General features: G+C 35.3%; 2 protein-coding genes across 2 annotated transcripts; both read right to left on the reverse strand.

Annotated features, from left to right (window-relative positions):
• Positions 1-314: 314 nt before the first annotated feature.
• On the reverse strand, positions 315-836 carry LOC147474637 (secreted RxLR effector protein 78-like). The gene has a single exon (XM_086585139.1). The coding sequence runs from the start codon at positions 834-836 to the stop codon at positions 315-317; it is 522 nt and encodes a 173-aa protein (XP_086441265.1).
• A 251-nt stretch (positions 837-1,087) lies between these two features.
• On the reverse strand, positions 1,088-2,209 carry LOC147474638 (uncharacterized). The gene has a single exon (XM_086585140.1). The coding sequence runs from the start codon at positions 2,207-2,209 to the stop codon at positions 1,088-1,090; it is 1,122 nt and encodes a 373-aa protein (XP_086441266.1).
• Between the last annotated feature and the right edge of the window lie 15,604 nt (positions 2,210-17,813).

Below are 17,813 nucleotides of genomic sequence, written 5' to 3' on the forward strand. Positions count from 1 at the left end.
GTTGCTTTTTTCTCATTAGGATCTCCTAACCACAAGAAGTTTCTAATGATCTTCTCTGCCTCTTTAATGGCACTGATCGGCCATTTATAAACAGCCATGTTGTAGATTAGGATACTATATAAGACAGAGTTCACCATGACAATTCTACCTTGAAAGGAGAGGCATTTCCCTTTCCAAGCAGTAATTTTTCTCTTGATTTTGTCAATTAAAGGGGCAACTGCTTCTCTAGTTACTCTCCCCTTGATGAGAGGTACACCTAGATATCGTTCAGGTAGGCAGCCAATACCAATTCCCAGCTCTTCTTGAATGAGTTCCTATCTCCCAGAAGGTATGCCCCCCATAAATAGCTTACACTTGTCTTTGTTCACAAATTGCCCTGAAATCATGGCATATCTATGGAGTAAATCATTAATGCATCTTAGGCTCCTCATGTCACCCTTTGAGAAAATGATAATGTCATCTACAAAGAGCAAATGGCTTGGTCCAAGACATCCTCTAACAACAACCATAGGCTTTATGAGGCCATTAGTCCTACACCAATTTAGTGCTCTACTAAGAGGATCTTTAGCAAGAGCAAAAAGGAGTGGAGCAAGAGGATCACCTTGACGAAGTCCTCTACCCACACTAAAAACCCCACATGGACCACCATTGATAAGAATTGAAAGTTTGGCCGACATAATGATCTTCATAACCCAAGCAATCCATCTTGTTCCAAAACCAAATCGCAATAGAACTCTTTCCAAATACTGCCAGCTCATAGTATCATAAGCTTGAGCAATGTCTATCTTGAGTGCCACATTTCCTGCATATCTCTTTGTATTCAGCTCATTTACCATCTCAGATGCCAAACCAATGTTAGCTTATGCACTTCTTCCAGTAATGAACCCGCTTTGTTCTTTACTTACCAACTTCTCAATGATAGTCTTCAATCTAAGCTGGATTACCTTAGATAAAATTTTGATGAAGAAATTCGTCATACACATAGGTCTGTACTGCTTGATCTTCTTTACTTCATTATCTTTGGGTATCAAGGTTATAAAGTTTGAGTTCATGCCCTCAGGTATGTGGCAATCTCTAAAGAAAGATTTCATTGCTTCATAGAAGTCCCATACTTACAATATGCTAGCAAGAGTGGAAAAAATGACCTTGAAATCCGTCTAGCCCAGGTGAGCTGCCCACATCCATAGCAAAAACAAGCCCTTTCAATCTCAATATTCCCTAGAATAGTAAGTAACATATTGTTGTCTTCTTCAGTTACTACTTTAGGAATGAAGTCCAGTATCTGGTCTTCCGCTATTACAGCAGACTCTTTGAATTTCTGCTTGAAATGCTCAACAATATAATCCTTGAGAGCTTCATTGTCTGTAATGATAGAATCATCCTCTTTTTGAATTTCAGCTAGAAGCAATTTCCCTTGCCTGAACTTGCAGGTTGCATGAAAAAATGTTGTGTTTCTGGCCCCTTGAGTCCTCCACTTCAGTCTTGATTTCTGGTGCCGAATCTCTGCTTTTAGTTCCAGAGCTTTTTGCACAGCTTGCTCTTTATGGGACAAACTATCACAAAATTCCTCCGAAACCACTTCTTCATCTATTTGCAGCTGCATGGTAGTTAGTTCTGTTGTGGCCTTAGCAACGAGACTATCGACATGGCCAAAAACTTCCTTGTTCCAAGTTTTTAGCTCCAATTTCAATCTCTGAAGCTTTTTCATAACAATCATCATAGGCCCACCGATGACCTCTTGATTCCAGCTATCCTTAACCAAATCCATGAAAGTTGGATGTGTGATCCAAATCTTGTTGAACTTAAATGGAATGTTTTTCAGCTTGGGGACCTGAACATCAGTGGAAACTAAAGGAGCATGATCTGAACCAAATCTACCTTCTACTTTATATCTCCAGCCATTGTACTTCATAAGCCATGCATTATTTACAAAGGCTCGATCCAGCTTACCGAAAATTCTTCGAGAGGCTTTCTGATTGTTGGACCAAGTGAGTTTCACTCCCACATAGTTTGCTTCCATGAGTTTGCAATTATTGATAGTGTTCCAGAAATCTTGCACTGCAGTTCTTGAAGGTGGCCAGCCCCCTCTCTTTTCTTCATATCTCATAACACAATTGAAGTCACCTAGAATCACCCAGGGGCACATTACATGCCATTGCATTGAGCTCATTCCACATACTTCTTCTATATACAGAGAAGCAAGACGCATGTACCATTGTAACTAAATTCCCATTCACCGAAACAGTAACTTGTTGCTGAGATAAAGATGTCAGTGATAGTTTAACATCTAATCTAAAAATGATCCATATATTACCTAATCTATCATGAGTATCATTGTGAATACATTGACAATCATAATTATTTAAACCAAGTCGCGCTATGTTAACAAAATTTGGTCTGACCTTAGGTTCAACTATACAGACTAATTCAGGCTGGTGAGCTTGTACCATCTCCCTTAATCTTGTTACTGCTGAATCCTTTCTCGCACCTCTTATGTTCCAAAAGATGATCTTCATTAGGGAACAAATAGGTTAGGGTCTTGCGTCCGAACTTGTGATCTGGTTGCAAGAGGTGGGGCACTGGGGGCCCTTGAACCTTGCTTACTTCCTTTAGGCCTTCCTCTCTTGGTTTTAGGTTGTTGTTGTTGTAGACAAGGGTCATCTTCCTCAGATTCTGCCATATCATCTGACCACCTACCACAAACTGTATGCACTTCATTTGCTACTTGACTTTGTGTTTCAGGCACCGACTCCTCATCATTCAACAAATCAAAGTTGTTTGTTGTATAGATTTGAAAAGGGGGTTGCCCAGTACTTTCAATAGGTTGAATACATTCCACCACATTCTCAAGATGATCCTCTGGTTGTCCAATCTAAACTTGTGGTGGTTGTGTTGTTTCGGAATGAACACCACTGAAAACTCCCTGATTTGCAGGTGGAGATATGACAATGTGGACCTCCATTTCAGATCGTGCATAACCCTCCAAAATCGGGAGTTGCACCACTCTAGCCTGATCTTCAGATGGCTCTACTTGGTTATGTTCAGCTACACCTAGTGCATCAATCCCAATAGCATCCGCCTCTGTTATTTGCTGCTCTTATTCAGTCTCTGGTACTTCTCTTGCTTGATTAGGTTCACCTTTTAAACCCCTATGTCCATCAGATAAACCTACCATTTGTTGTTCCTGCTCGGCTGTGGTTTCCGTCTCAGGATCAATATGAATTATTTCTGCTAGCTCTTTACTTGTACTAGCTTCTTGTGCTTGTTGTTGCTTCTCATTGCTCCTTTGTTTTCTTCTCCATTTCTTTTTCTGATTTCTTGTCGGCCTAAATGGTGCATCAGATGCATCCTTTGTAGGTGCTTCCACAGCTGATGCCTTTGCTTTGGATTTGGCCATTTCTGCTTTCAAGTGTCTGCATTCCACCACCTCATGCCCAATACCTTTGCAATGAGTACAGAATTTAGGAAGTTTGCCCATTACGATCGTTTGCCAGAATTTGATCTCAGTATCTTCTACCTCAACCCAGATTCGATCAGGTAGTTTCTCAGACAGATCAACATCAACTAGTACTGAAGCATAGTACCCACTATCTCGAGTAGTAGTATTGCTATCAAGGTGAAGAGGCCTTCCCACTCCCCTAGCTAGCGACATTAAAGTTTTAACTTCCCAATATTCAAGGCTAAGCCCAGGGAAGTGAACCCAAACCAGAGCATGTGATTGAGTTTGCTTGTCAATGTTGAAATTAGAATACCATTGGCTGAGTCTCAGAGGCTAGCCATCCAAGATCCAAGTACCTTGTCCCCAAAGCAATTTGTAGTCTTCCTCACAAGCAAGCCTGATCGGAATGAACCCTCTCCCAAGTGGAGTGATACACCAATCCCCCTTCAGGTTCCAAGATTGCTTTGCAAGACTACGTACCAATTTAATCTTAGTTTTTACCAAATCTAGATGTCCTACCAACGCCCACTTCATGTATTCAAGCCCCTTGTCAACTTCAGATTTCATCAAGATAATTTTGGGGTAATCACCTTGTTTGCCTGGGCTTGGAAGAGTTGTTAAATCCACCTCTCTACCCACTTTTGCAAGTGACAATGCAGCTTCAGCAAAGGTTTTGCCATTTATTTTGTAACCAGCAGCCAAGATCGTGGCTTTATTGACACCACCACTAGCTACTGTTTTTGTTGTCTCTTGTACAGTATGGGTTGCAGTTCTAGTGTAAAAACTCTAGTTCCTTCCTCCACCAAGGCCAAAAGGGATATTAGCCATTGTAACAAAGATAAAAAAAACAATCAATGATCACCAAGGTAGGTACGCATCAAGTAGAGGCCAAAGAGAGTAAATTATCAAAGAAAGTTTGGACCGAAGTGAGAAGCTGATTGAAGTTTCCCTCTCTTTTTTGCCAAAAAAGGAAGGTTTAAATTTTGTTGTAGGATAAGATGAAGAAGGGATTTAGAAAAGTTACTAAAAAAAGCCCAAAAGGATAATATTTTGGTGTTGCTATGTGTTTTCTAGAGAGAGAGTGTCAGAGCATCTCTCACTAAAAGAAAACACCAAGATCACCCAAGAGTTATTAGCCATAAATAAATATAATTAATTAGTGACATATATCGGAGATGTAGCTCAAAACTTGCTATATGAATCTTGTTCAAGCAGTTTGCAGCTTTGGATAATCAGGGTTCGAATCCTTGCATCTCCAATTTTAATTTTACTTTTCCTTTTCCTTTTTTTAAACCTTTTGCATGTTAAACTTCTATAATAATGTGGCTTTTAACTGTTAATACTTGGCTTACGATGTGGTTCAAGTGCTGGGTTGGGTTAGTAATACATGCTAATTAGTTTCATAGTTTGAACAAATTAAATGAGGCAATTTAGCTAGCATTGAAGATTTGATGACACAAGGTCTAGTGGTCTACTAATTAAGGAATCTAGATGTGAGCTTAGGAGCCAACATTGGGCACTCGCCTTCCAAGCCTTATGTGGGACAATGGGAGTCATTTATTAGAAACTGAACAAATATGTGGAGAACCTAAATTCTGCGGTAAGTTCGAAATAAAGATAATTAATTGGAAAAATATATCGGAGATGTAGCTCAAAACTTGCAAAAAGATATCTGTCGTTTAAGCAGTTGCAGCTTTGGATAATCAGGGTTCAAATCCCTGCATCTCCATTTTCTTTTTCTTGTTTTTTTTTAAAGCTTTTTGCCCTTTTGAATGTTAAAGTTATAAACTTTTATATATTTAGTTAAGGCAAACAGGTTATATATATATATAAAAAAAAAAAAAAAAAAAAGCTTACACCTGACATCTCTCCTCATCACATGCGTTTTTTTTTTTTAACTGGACATTCTCATTGACTCCTAAAAAAAGTAGTCATTCCATATATTAGTTAAACCTCCTTAGATTTGTTACTTTCTCCTTTGTTTATTCTGTATTTATTTTATCCTCCTTAAATATCAAAACAGAAACTAATTATACATTATGATTCGTGATACCCTAAGCAAAATCTTCTCACCGTGAAACCCATAGGCCATAGCAGTCCTTTCTTCACCGAAAAAAAAAAAGAAAAGAAAAGATAGAGAATATGGTATCGAAGTAGTGGAGGAGCATGGACATGAATGCTTGAAGGAAGCCGAACGTGGTTCAATCCGCCATCTTCTTCTTCAAAAACTCATAATCAACTACTGACGATACAAGCTTGATAAACATGTAATTCCTTTACTCCATTTTGATTTGAATGATTTTAAATCTCAGTATATGCATTTTGATACTAATGAGTTTTTTTTTATTAATCACCAAAGTTGTATTTTTTTTTTCTTTTTTAGTAATAATTCTCTCTCTCTCTCTCTCTCTCTCTCTCTCTCTCTCTCTCTCTCTCTCTCTCTCTCTCTCTCTCTCTCTCTCTCTCTCTCTCTCTCTCTCTCATCATTGTATATTATTTGTTTCTTTAGTTTTTCTCAATTTATTGAATCATTGATTTATTCTTTTTCCTGATTTCATTGTTAATTTGGTACTCATCTAAAATCTATAGTATTTAGTTTCTTTTGATATTCAGTATTATTTCATCAACTTAGGATTCCCTTAAATTCAACCGTAGTAATATCCCCTGTCTATATTTTTTATGAGATCCCGGTTTTGAGTCAAGATGCTGGAGATAATAAAATCGGTATGATGAATTCAGAAAGTTTGATTGGAGATGTAAATGGAACTGGAAATTTTGGTATTGTTCTGGTCTATGGATTTGGAGGTGGAGTGTTCTCTTGGAGGCATGTGATGGGAGTGTTGGCACGGCAGTTTGGGTGCTTTCGATTCTTTGCTTTTGATCGTCCCAGTTGGGGTTTAACTTCTCGACCACAGAGAAAGGATTGGGAGATAGCCAAATGCCTAATCCTTATAAGCTTGAGACTCAGGTGATTGTCATTTTTTTATTCATTCAATATTCTTATTTCCCCTGTTTGTCTGTTACCTGTTTTATGACGAGAAACAATACCTGTTTTATTGGGAGAGAGGAGTGTCTTCACCAGTGGGTTAAGATAAGATATCAAATGTTCAAATGTGTAAATTTTACACTTACTTATTAAAAGAAATAAACAAGTTTGGAATGTGCTGCCTTGACTATTGTACAACTGTAAAGAAGGTGGGGAGAGGGGTCTTAAGAAATCGGTCATACTTCCAAAATGTGGTTTTCTTATTTTGGAAACAAAAAACCCGCAACTGCAACACTACCTAATCTACCCTATCGTCTTAACACTCATCTTCTCTGTCGATAAGAAAACTATCGACACAAATATTAGGGACAATCAATCACACAAATATTTAGAAGTTTTAAATTTTTGCAAGTTCCCAATTGAAAAACGAGGTTTGGGTTTAAGAAGTTAGGGTTTTGATTCAAGCGAATGAAGTCATCCATGAGGGTTTTGGTTTATCATCCATGTTTTTCAATTGAATTTGTTATTGTTTATATCTGAAGCCTTATACTTATGATACCTCCTCCACAAACATGAATGCCAGCAGCTGAACTTGCAATAATGTTGGGGAATGTCACCGTAAGTTATTCAGTGATTTATCAATCTTAGCAATGAAGTTATTTTTCACCACCGATCGTATTTAGTGAGTGTTCTAGGTTTGGAAACCTCCATTTTTTTTTTTTTTTTTTTGGTTATTATCTATTGAAATTATTTGACTAGTTTACGAATTGAGCGATGGCTTGAAGGTACGATTTTTTATTTTCAGCTATTATATAATGTCCAGTGGTCCTGTTTTACTTTTCGTGTGAGTTAATATGTTTTTCTATACTCTCTACATGGGTGCTACGCTATATTTATAAAGTTTCGGAAGCTAGAAAGATTGAAGGATTGAAACTATAGTTTAATAGATTAGAGCTAGACAAATGAAAGGTGGTTACTGTGTTTTCTATTAGTATAATGTGAAGCTTGAGTACATCTATTCCTGCGATAAAGTACAATAATCACAAGACATGGATACATTTATAAGAATTGATGGTGCATATATAGGTTATTGATACAGTTTCTCAAGCTCCAGGACTTGATAGGTTGAGCTAGGGTATGGTAATATTAGGAACATGTTAAGTTGCTAAGTTGTTTGTATAGGTTATGAAATAAATAAATTAAGACTAATGCACTAGATTACATTGAATCTCTCACTATGCACATTAATAAGTTAACATGTATGATCAACTTGAATTGATTCCACGCTTTTTCCCGAATGATTGTCAAAGTCTAATGTAAACAGTATCCCTAGAAGCTTTTGATATTATTTTCTATCTTGGGAGATTTTGGTTGCTCAAGAAAGCCTTTTGATTTTCTAGAAATACATCTTAGCTAGAAGCTTCTGATAGCTTATTGTATTGTGATTAGGCCTTAGATATTTACATAACCAATCTATATTACATTGTTTTACCTTTGATCCTTTCTTTTGCAGCTGATCTGTTGCAACTGATCGATAAGGTTTTAAGATGCAATTCCAAACTTTTTTTGTTAACGATTGGTTACTGATTTATTGTGTTGTAGCCATTCCCTTTTGTTTGAGACCAAGATTATCTCTTTATCCAAATAGATGAATTTTAGATGCGAATATTATCTATCATTGTCACTAAAACAATGGTGATGTGGTTTTTCTAACGTTTTCCTGCTTCAGTCCTAATACACCTCAGTATGTAGTTCATTTTTTTTTTCGGTAGTGCACATTCATATAATTGTTTGAGTCATTCATTGAATGAGTTGGTTGAGTCGTTCTATCGGTTATTCGGTTGGGTTCTTTTTTCTTAACTACGCCCAATTTCATATATATATTGCTCTCATTTGATGTATTTGGTTCACTTTGATTACCTAGCTAGCTGCGCTAAGAAATTAATTTCCATTCATACAAGCTTCTTCTTGCTTAGTTATTTTCTATTCGAATTATCTGTTTTCAATGGAGTATGCTTGCTTCGTGATTGGGCCTTTTAATATTTCAACTTTTCTTGAGAAACTTAATTTTTTTTTTTTTGAGCTGCATACAAAAGTAATGATATATTCATAATCTTATAATCCTATTTTATCCTTTGTTTTCCTTTTTTTTATGAGTGGAATAAATTTTATATATTTTTTTTCTCATGATTTTCTGTCATAATGTGATTTTCAGGTAGTCGATACTAAGTCGTTCTTGATCGATCAATTGGTACACTTCAAAGCAATGGAAAAGGAACCTAGCTTTCCTTGAGGTGATCCTTTAAGTCTTAAGTTACATATTAACTTGGTCCTTTATAATTACACATTTCTCTTATTGTTATGTTAGAGTTTTTTGTTTCCTTAAGCTGAGAAACATTGCTAAATTGCTATAAAATAGGTAAGATAAAGTTTGCTTATTTCTTGATAATCTATCGAGACAATCCACTTTTTGGTCATTTTATTGATGAACACTACAAATTATAGTAATTTAAAAACCATAGCCTCGACTGAATATATTTGCTAAAACAATATGTTGCTTATGCTAGAGGAATCATTAACGAATACCAAAATCAGTATTTTACACACTGTGACCTAAGACACCATAGTACAAGTATAGTTGTTTGTAAGCTACCATTGGAAGGCAGTGTTCTTCATGCTTAGATTTTTGTGTGCATATCTTGTAGTTAAGAGACCTACTATCTAAAATTAATCTGAGATGACATAATGGGAGCTTATTTCTACTCGTGGAGGTGCTCCCTATCACCAGATCACTAATTTATGCTCTCTTAGTACATTAGGCTACCAAGAGTTAACAGTAAAATCTCAAGTTGAGATCTATCATTGTTCGAAATCTAGCCATGTTTATTCTCTTTTAAACATATAACAATGCATTTTTTTTCTTCTCTTTTTACTACTCTTATTCCAAAGATAAATGATAAATAGATCGATCTGTGTTGCAGATATCAATGAAGGAGAATGATAAATCTCATTTTTAAGCAACATCTGTAAGTAGAAATAAGCTCCAATAATCTGCAGGGTGTTAGTTGCAGATATTAGTGAAGGAGAATATTTCTTCTATTTAGCGGATGAGGATCTCAAAGGTATATATATTGTTCTTGGACTGATCTTAATATCCTCAAAAGTTGTGGACAAGATATTAAGTGGTGCAATACTTGATAAAAAATTGTCACGTACAGGTAATTCTAAGATATTAGTAGAAAATCCGAACTTTTGTTTATCAGGATTTAAGAAAACAATGAATATATTTGACGTGCGAACATACAGTTTATAATGCCTTCAGGCTTACCTTCGATGCTATATGTTGATCACGAAGAGAAAAGATAATGATTTTGTGAAACAATCAGGTGCTACAGTCTTGATAAGATTTTGAGTCTAAAAGCATTGTTTAGGTAACCTTTTGGTGTAGTTGTTCTCTCTTAAAACTTTTCAGAGTAGTCACTTTGTTGTTTATCCTATTAATAAGCAAGAAGAGGAACCTGGAACAGAGCCTTTGTTCATTTGGACAAAAAGATGATTTGTTCAATAAAAGGTAACCATACAATCATTATTAGTCTATAAAGTATGGTTATGTTAATTTATTGATTTCTTTATTCAATTTTATTTTTTTATTTTCCTTAGGATTTGACCTATTGGGTTAAGTATGATTTTAGTGGTAAACACTTTAGAAAATATTTGCACTTTGATTTAGATTCAACTTGACATTTGACAGCTGTTGCTTTAATAAGAACAAATACTTAATTACACAGTTGAGACGTTAGGTGAAGCTGTAAACACGTATCCCGTCCAACTATTCAATTGATGTGCTTGCATAAATAATTAAGTAATTAACCTTATTAAGCAATGTAGATCATGAACAAACTTTTTTCATTTTTGTTATTTGGAGAATGTAGAGTTTGGCTTCACTACAAAAGAAACGACTTTACCCGACTGCAATGAATGTCGCCAAAGGTATTACCCGACAAACCAAACCTGTCGCACGACCGTTGAAAAATGCTCGGTCGGCATAGGCTTCCGACAGTTATTAACAGTCAGAACAGGCCGTTGGGTTTGATGATCTTTACCGATGGCTATTCCCACTGCTTTGGACCGTTGGGTATGCCTGCTGTCAAGAACTGTCGGAAATGGACTGCTGTTGTTAACCGTCGGGTATACATGCGGTCACTAGCCGTCGGATAAGACAAGTGTTATAGGCTGTCGGGGTAGTTTACTACTAGATAGTTGGTATCTGTCGGGTATTAGTTTTTGTTTAAAAAAAAAATATTTGTTATAATAATTCTTTCATGTATCCCAACATTACATTTTTTTCCCCTCAAATTACATTCTTCCAGGTTCCCACTCAAATGCTACAAGCGCCAATGTATTCATTAAGAAACAATAAGAACAACAAAATGCTAAAATTAAAGCACTCTGCTCAAAGACACTGAATAGTTTGTGACTTGCATGACTATAATAATCTTGCCTAACACGGGGGTGATCAAAGGAGAAACAAGACTTCAAGCTAAGATCGGAACAATATCGGGGCAAAATTTAAATTTAAGACCGAACAAGAAATGTAAGACTAAACAAACAGCCCTTAATGTATTGCTAAAGCTATTCCAAATAACTTACAAGAAAATGGTTTTACTAAAACTAACATTTACAAAGAAAAAAGTAGAGGGGTCAAAACTTGTCATGTCATAAAGAGATTTCCAAAGTGAAGACTTTCCCTTTTAAGCAAAGCTTGCACGACTTCTTTTGCATTTGTTCCTTCCAGCAGAAACTGACAAAGAAAGCTTTTCTCTGCTTCTGATAGTTGTGTCTCCCAAACCTAAAAAAGTTCCATGTAATGACTATATAGAGTATTGAAAAAAGAAAAGGGTGCAGAATCAGTTGTACTACATATGAATGTAAAAAAAAATATGTGATAAGCATTTTATTTTTTATAAAAGAGATAAGCATACATGCAAACATAGTTACCTCATAAGATAACATTCCAATCGATCCTCCAACCTATAAACATCCTGAAGAATTGGGAAGACATCTGCTAACACATTTCGGCAAGGTGGAATAGGTTTGATAAAAGTGAATTTCCCAGTTTCGATTCCATATAGTGATCTCGATGAATAATATGTTATCAATTTGTTATCAATATGCATCACAACAAATTATCAAACAGATGCCCAATATATAGCTGAGAGAGTAGACAACAAACTTGTATTACTGTATTGATGGTGTACATTTCCAAAGAAGTTGAATAAAGAAAAGAGCTTACAGCTTTGCCATTGACACTATCCCCTGCAAAAGGCCACTGTTACCACCACAGAGGAATAAGAAATATAAACACGCATAGTATGTCCCTGTTGATATCGGCCAGCACATAGTATCCATGACAACATACTCACCGAAAGCAACTAGTAAAAATAGTTTCGAAACCAAAATGCAAATAATACCGAAAAATAAGTGTCCCAATAGTGACTTGGCCATGAAGAACCTTTGTTACTATTATTATCAACCCAGAACTTCAAAACCTGGTTAAAAATAAAATACTACATATCAAACTTGATAAAATAATAACTCGGGATAGAAAATACATACAAGTTTCTATAAATGGTTATAAAGAGTTTACCACTACAGTTGATGACATTGACAAGAAAAAGCCAACAAAGACACCCTCTGACAAACTTGCACCACATATTTACAGCAGATGTAAAGGTCAATAGTCAACTTCCCTTTAATATTAAGTTATTTACGACTGAAAAACTTCATTAAAGAAGCAAGGTCAAGTAGAAGATGAAGTCATTTTTGGTATTTTACCAAGGCAATTGTACCGTCGATGCCTTTCTTCACATCCCCAAGAGAGGTGTGTGGTTTTCCAAACGGTAGAGGGACTATGATACCAATTTTCAATTTGTAGAAATTGCAAGACAGATTTCTTTCATCTGAAATCTTAAGTACCTCTTTGTTAAATTTTCTCCTCTTTCCAGCACAAGATTCTCCGCCTAAAGAGAAAAAAGAAGTCTAAAACAGTTAATCTTACTTGCTACGATAAGAAGGTGTCTACTTGAGAAAAGTTAATATGAATTTACTTCACTTGACTTTAGACCAAATGTTGTGTGCAATATATGATGAGGACACCTGCAACTCTCATCTTAAAAATGACAGTAGTATTGCTACTACCGAACTGCATTACGTCTTTAAGGTCAGCAAAGTGCAAATATTCTTTTGGGACAGGATGGAAAAAATGAACCTGGAGTGCAAATAAGCAATCTACTATCTATATACTAAAATAGAAACCTTAAGAGAGATTTTTCTCTCTCCTAAGTGGCACTCTAATATGAGAGATAGTCTTTTCTCTCTCCTACATAACTTTCTATGATGCTTTCTACCATGCCATGTGGACTTTTTAAAGAGTTTGATTCAATTTCCACTTTTCAACAGAGTGCTTGCACATAGATTTACTTATGATTAATAGATTTCTCTCTCTCTTAGGTGGCACTCTAATATGAGAGATAGCATTTTCTCTCTCCTATATGGCTTTCTACAATGCTTTGTACCATGCCACATGGACTCTTTAGAGAGATTCAATTTCCACTTGCCAAAAGAGTGTTTGCACATGGATCTACTTACGATTAATATAACTCTACCACATGGCTTTCTATTTTAGTACAACCCTCCCAACTTAAGTGGAATTCAAATTAGTATGTACAATTATTTCCTAAAACATAATTATTTTTAACTAACTATTATATCCTCAAAAATATGAAAGAAATTACCCCACAAATTCTGCACGTATAAAGAATATATCAATTATTCCCTAAAAACAAAGAAAACATGATGTTATTACCCCCACAAATTATACAACATAAATGGACTTCATATTATTATTCTAAAACTATTTATTTGCAGCATAAATCGTGTGTATACAGACATGTCACATACGCATTATCTTACCCCCAATGGTATTAGCAATTTAGCTATAGGTAAAAGCACAAAAGTTGGGTGAGAGGATGTCGTCATAAAATTGTAGGCATTGACACCACCAAAATAAATGTGCATAATGGGACCGGAAATGAAACGCACTCATTAAATTCAATGTTGTAAAAGAATGATCATTGCATTGAATTAAGCAAGACTTGGCAGTTGGCACCAAGACATCTCAGCCCCTGTGAATAGATTTTGATCTTTCATGCTGGAATTAAAGAAAAGAAGATCATTATTGTTGTGGCCAAGTAACCTCATTGCTAGTTAAGTCATCTTTTGATCGGAACCAAAAATTAAGCAAACAAAGTTGCGCTGCCTAGCGCATGAGTGGAAAACACAAAACGGGACTCAATTAGAGAAATTGTGTGTTTGTTAAAAAATCATGAAAAAAATCTAGAAACTATGTTCTGTACGTGTCTAGGTTCCATCTTAACATAAAATCCATTTGACATAACATCACAAAAACCTTGACTGGAAATGGGGCTTTTGCTTGGACTTAGTTTCAAAGGGGTTTGGGGAATGGGACATATGGGATAGATTGATGCATGATAGGCGCAATTGAGCATAGAACACACTTGGTCCAAATAAATACCTATTTTGAAGTATTGACAGGTGGCAAGAATATCACTAGGGATGAGATCGGCCAAATGTAATTTGGAAAAAGACCATAATTTATTCAAAATCTATAAGAAAGAAATAAAGAAGAAGATAAATTGAGTAGGGAAAATATACAAGGAGACTCTTAATTGTTGAGATGGCCAAAACTTTTTGAATTAAGCTATCAAGTTTAATATTAATTAAGGGGACTAGGGGAGATAAAAAAACTTAAATATTTTGTACTTATAAGTTCTTACTACTATAAGTGCTTGCTACAGTTTGTACCTACATAGATTAATTGTGATGTATTAGTTGGGGTGTTCATGTGTGGTACATGTCAGGAGTTGCTACCAAATGCGTAGTTAAAACCTTTTGTATATTGGAGGGTTTAACTAAAGCATCACATTTTGTGCTTGAATTAGATTGTAAAAATTTTAAATGTAAAATCTATCAAAATGAAGCATTTCCTATTAGGAAACTCTCAATCTATATGAGAAGTTTAAATCTTATTAACCTTAGAATATCTAAAAGATCCCGAGTGTATGCCCGGATCCAAAATAAGCTTTTCAAGTCAATAATGTTCTGATAAGTATATTTTCAAATGTTATCATCTTTTCAATTTGCATGATTCCCTGACCGTCTTGAGCGCGAGTTGATAAAGCTAGGTATTAAAAATTTCAAATACAAGTAACATCAAATAAGGATTTTTTTTTTTTTAAAAAAAATTCTCCTAAATCGATTAGGTAGGTGCTAAGTGCACATACACTTATGTTGGTCATGTAGTTACACCTATAACATGATCGAGCTGTAGGCAATTACTCAGAAAGCATTAGAATGTGCAGAAACATTGGCAGTGTATGTGATTTGGATCAGACACAATAAGTTGAAACAAGGTTGTAATGTAGAATACATAAACGACTATTGAAGAATTATAACCCATGGAGCTCATCAGTTAGCAATATTAGGAAGCACTCGGGACTCGGCAATAGAAACCAAGTCCATTCTTCTTTCTGGATGAAGCATTAGGCCATAACATGTTATTGACCAAATTTTTACTATATTATGAAGAACCTGAGTCACACCAATTAAAGAAGCATAACGACAAGATTTGTCTATCCTAGAATATATGTGTGCGATCTAAACTAAGGTACACTAAACATTTTTGTACTACATACTTTTGTTTTTTTCAAATTAATTTGCTAACTAACAGTAGATTTGTCGAATTGAAAGATCATCATTTAGGTTGACAAGTCATTAGTCTTCAACGAGTTGATAAAGCTAGGTGTTAGAACTCCCATATACAAATAGCATCAAATAAGGATTTTTAATTTTTTTTTTTTTTCTCCTTGATCAGGTAGGTGCTAAGTGTTTATCAAATAAAAGGTAGGTGCCAAATGCACAAAGCCACACACACTTATGTTAATTTGAGTCCAGTTGCATAGCACACTTATGTTAGTCATGTGTAGTTGCACCTATTACATGATCGAGTAGAAGGAAATCCTTAACAAGTGCACGGAATGTTGGTAGTGTATGTGATTTGGATAGGACACACTACGTCGAAACAAATTTGCAATGGAGAATACATACCAAGTTTGGAGCACATGGAGACCGGTAGCTAGCAATATTAGGAAGCACTCAGGCCTCGGTAACAGATATGTTATAATAGAAGAATGTGTATAATGAGCGAGAAATATGAGTGTGAGTGTATGGCCGGAGGAATTAATTACTACTTACTATGGAATTCAATGAGTAATAATATGCGTTGGGGATGAGTTTGGTTTGAGGACGACGACTAGGCAGGAAAAAACTCAACATGGTCTTTATCTGAAGGTGTTGTACATCCAATCAGCTCAAGGCTTTCAATGTCATGTTTGAAATTCAGAAATAGAAGATATGCACTAAAAACCCTACGCACAAGTTTGAAATAGAAGACTACTTATGGTGTGTTGATATCTAGGAAATATTTAGTGTGATAGAAAAAAAAAAAAAATTGAAAATAAATTTGGTGGATTGGCACAATGTAGGTTATGGGTTATGAGGGACTTTGAGCAACAAATAAGTAAGGTCATATATCTATCTCTTTATAAGAATTGAAGTAGCTACTTAGTTCTGAAAATGAATTCGATCTATAATATACATAATGGTGTGGCAGCATATGCAAGGGAGTCACTCAGATCAAATGCAGGTGAAGATACTGTATATGGCACTTTCAAAACTAAGACTACTAATGATATTTTAAAGCTGCAAAGTTGTTAGCTTAATTACTCACAAGGGCAGCTTGAGACAATTGGGGACCCTAAGCAAAGTTCAAATAGGAGGCATCTCTATTATTAATACTAAAGTTCAAAATATCAAATTATAAGATAACAATTAGAGTAAAAAATTGATCACAACCTTTTCCTTTTTCTTGCTTGAATAGTATTCTTAAACTAACAAACTTCAATAGATTTATTTAACAAAGAGTATAACTAGCTAGATAAAGAAAAGAAGAATTCTACACCGCAAAAGTAGAAATAATGAAGGATTATAGAGAAAAACTATAGAAGGCAAGGAGAGATAATGGAGGTAAGATTCTATTGTAGCTTTTAATCTTTTATATTTGTTAAAAGGGAATTAGGTTAAAAACTTTTATTAGTTATGGATAGGCAAGGAGTTTTTTGTTAGAGAAGGATGAGGGAAATATGGAGAAGACGAGGGAGTATTATTGTTGGCTAGCAATTTTTTTAAAAAAAAAGGAAAAGCAAGGGCAATATTGGGCTGAAATATATTGGGGGCCCCTTGGGGTGTAGGGCCCTAAGCAACCGCATATTTTGTTATATGGTTGAGCGGGCTCGGGTTACTCAACACTAAGCTCATTATTTCTTATGAATATTCCCTATTCATTTTTTTTAATTTCGCTGGCATCAACGTTAAATTTTCTTATCGCTATAGTCCATGATAAGAAAGTTTTTCACATTGTAGGGCTTTGGTACTTTAGCTATTAGGGTGTAAAAGTTTTTTTTAAGGCAATTATGAGGGGCAGTGCACCAATGTTAACTATTTTACAATGAGTTTTTATGAAGCAGTTTAAAAATTGTCATTGCTAAAGGTACGTGTTCTATGGACGTGTATATGCTTGACTTGATGATAGCTTCACCTTTTTCTTTGATGGGGAAAGGATTTAATTTTTTTTTATATCTAAAATAGTAGTCTAGCCATGTGGGACTTCTCTAACATCCGTAATATATAATGTATACAATAATAAATTGTTTAGAGACTACAAAGTCCAAAAATTTGAAATGAAATTGGATTAAAAAAAAAATCATCCTATCATGCAAAATAACTAAAAGAGGTCGAGCATATGCCCGGGTCCAAAATCTAGTTAGTCCTATATTCAACACAAGCAAACTCAACATTCAGAAAAACTGAATATCTAGAACGTGTCAATAACATCAAAGTCAAAAGATTATAACTCACTCCACACTTATTGATGCCTAAAACAATTCGACCAAGCAGAAGCCCAATAGGATCATCAATCTTCCTAACACTAAAGAAAACCCAGAGAAATTGCTGTCTTGCATCATCCTTTGAAAGATTTTCCTAGAAAGAAAAATGGTAGCATGTTAAAGAAGATAGTGATTGGAGCTATTAATGCCTGCTTGAGCAGATTCTTATTAAAAAAAAAATCCTCTTTGGGGGGAGGCTGCCATTTATGAAAATATACTAATAAGCAGTGAAATATCAAAACTTAGGATTACCCACCATCCTTCTCCCACCATATTATGCTGTCATCAATCTTAAACCACTTCC

Source organism: Coptis chinensis, chromosome 9, assembly GCF_015680905.1.
Source record: "Coptis chinensis isolate HL-2020 chromosome 9, ASM1568090v1, whole genome shotgun sequence".
Classification (NCBI taxonomy): Eukaryota; Viridiplantae; Streptophyta; class Magnoliopsida; order Ranunculales; family Ranunculaceae; genus Coptis; species Coptis chinensis.

Coding starts and splice junctions, on each gene's coding strand:
- LOC147474637 (XM_086585139.1), bottom strand. CDS start 836: ATGGTAAATGAGCTGAATACAAAGAGATATGCAGGAAATGTGGCACTC.
- LOC147474638 (XM_086585140.1), bottom strand. CDS start 2,209: ATGCGTCTTGCTTCTCTGTATATAGAAGAAGTATGTGGAATGAGCTCA.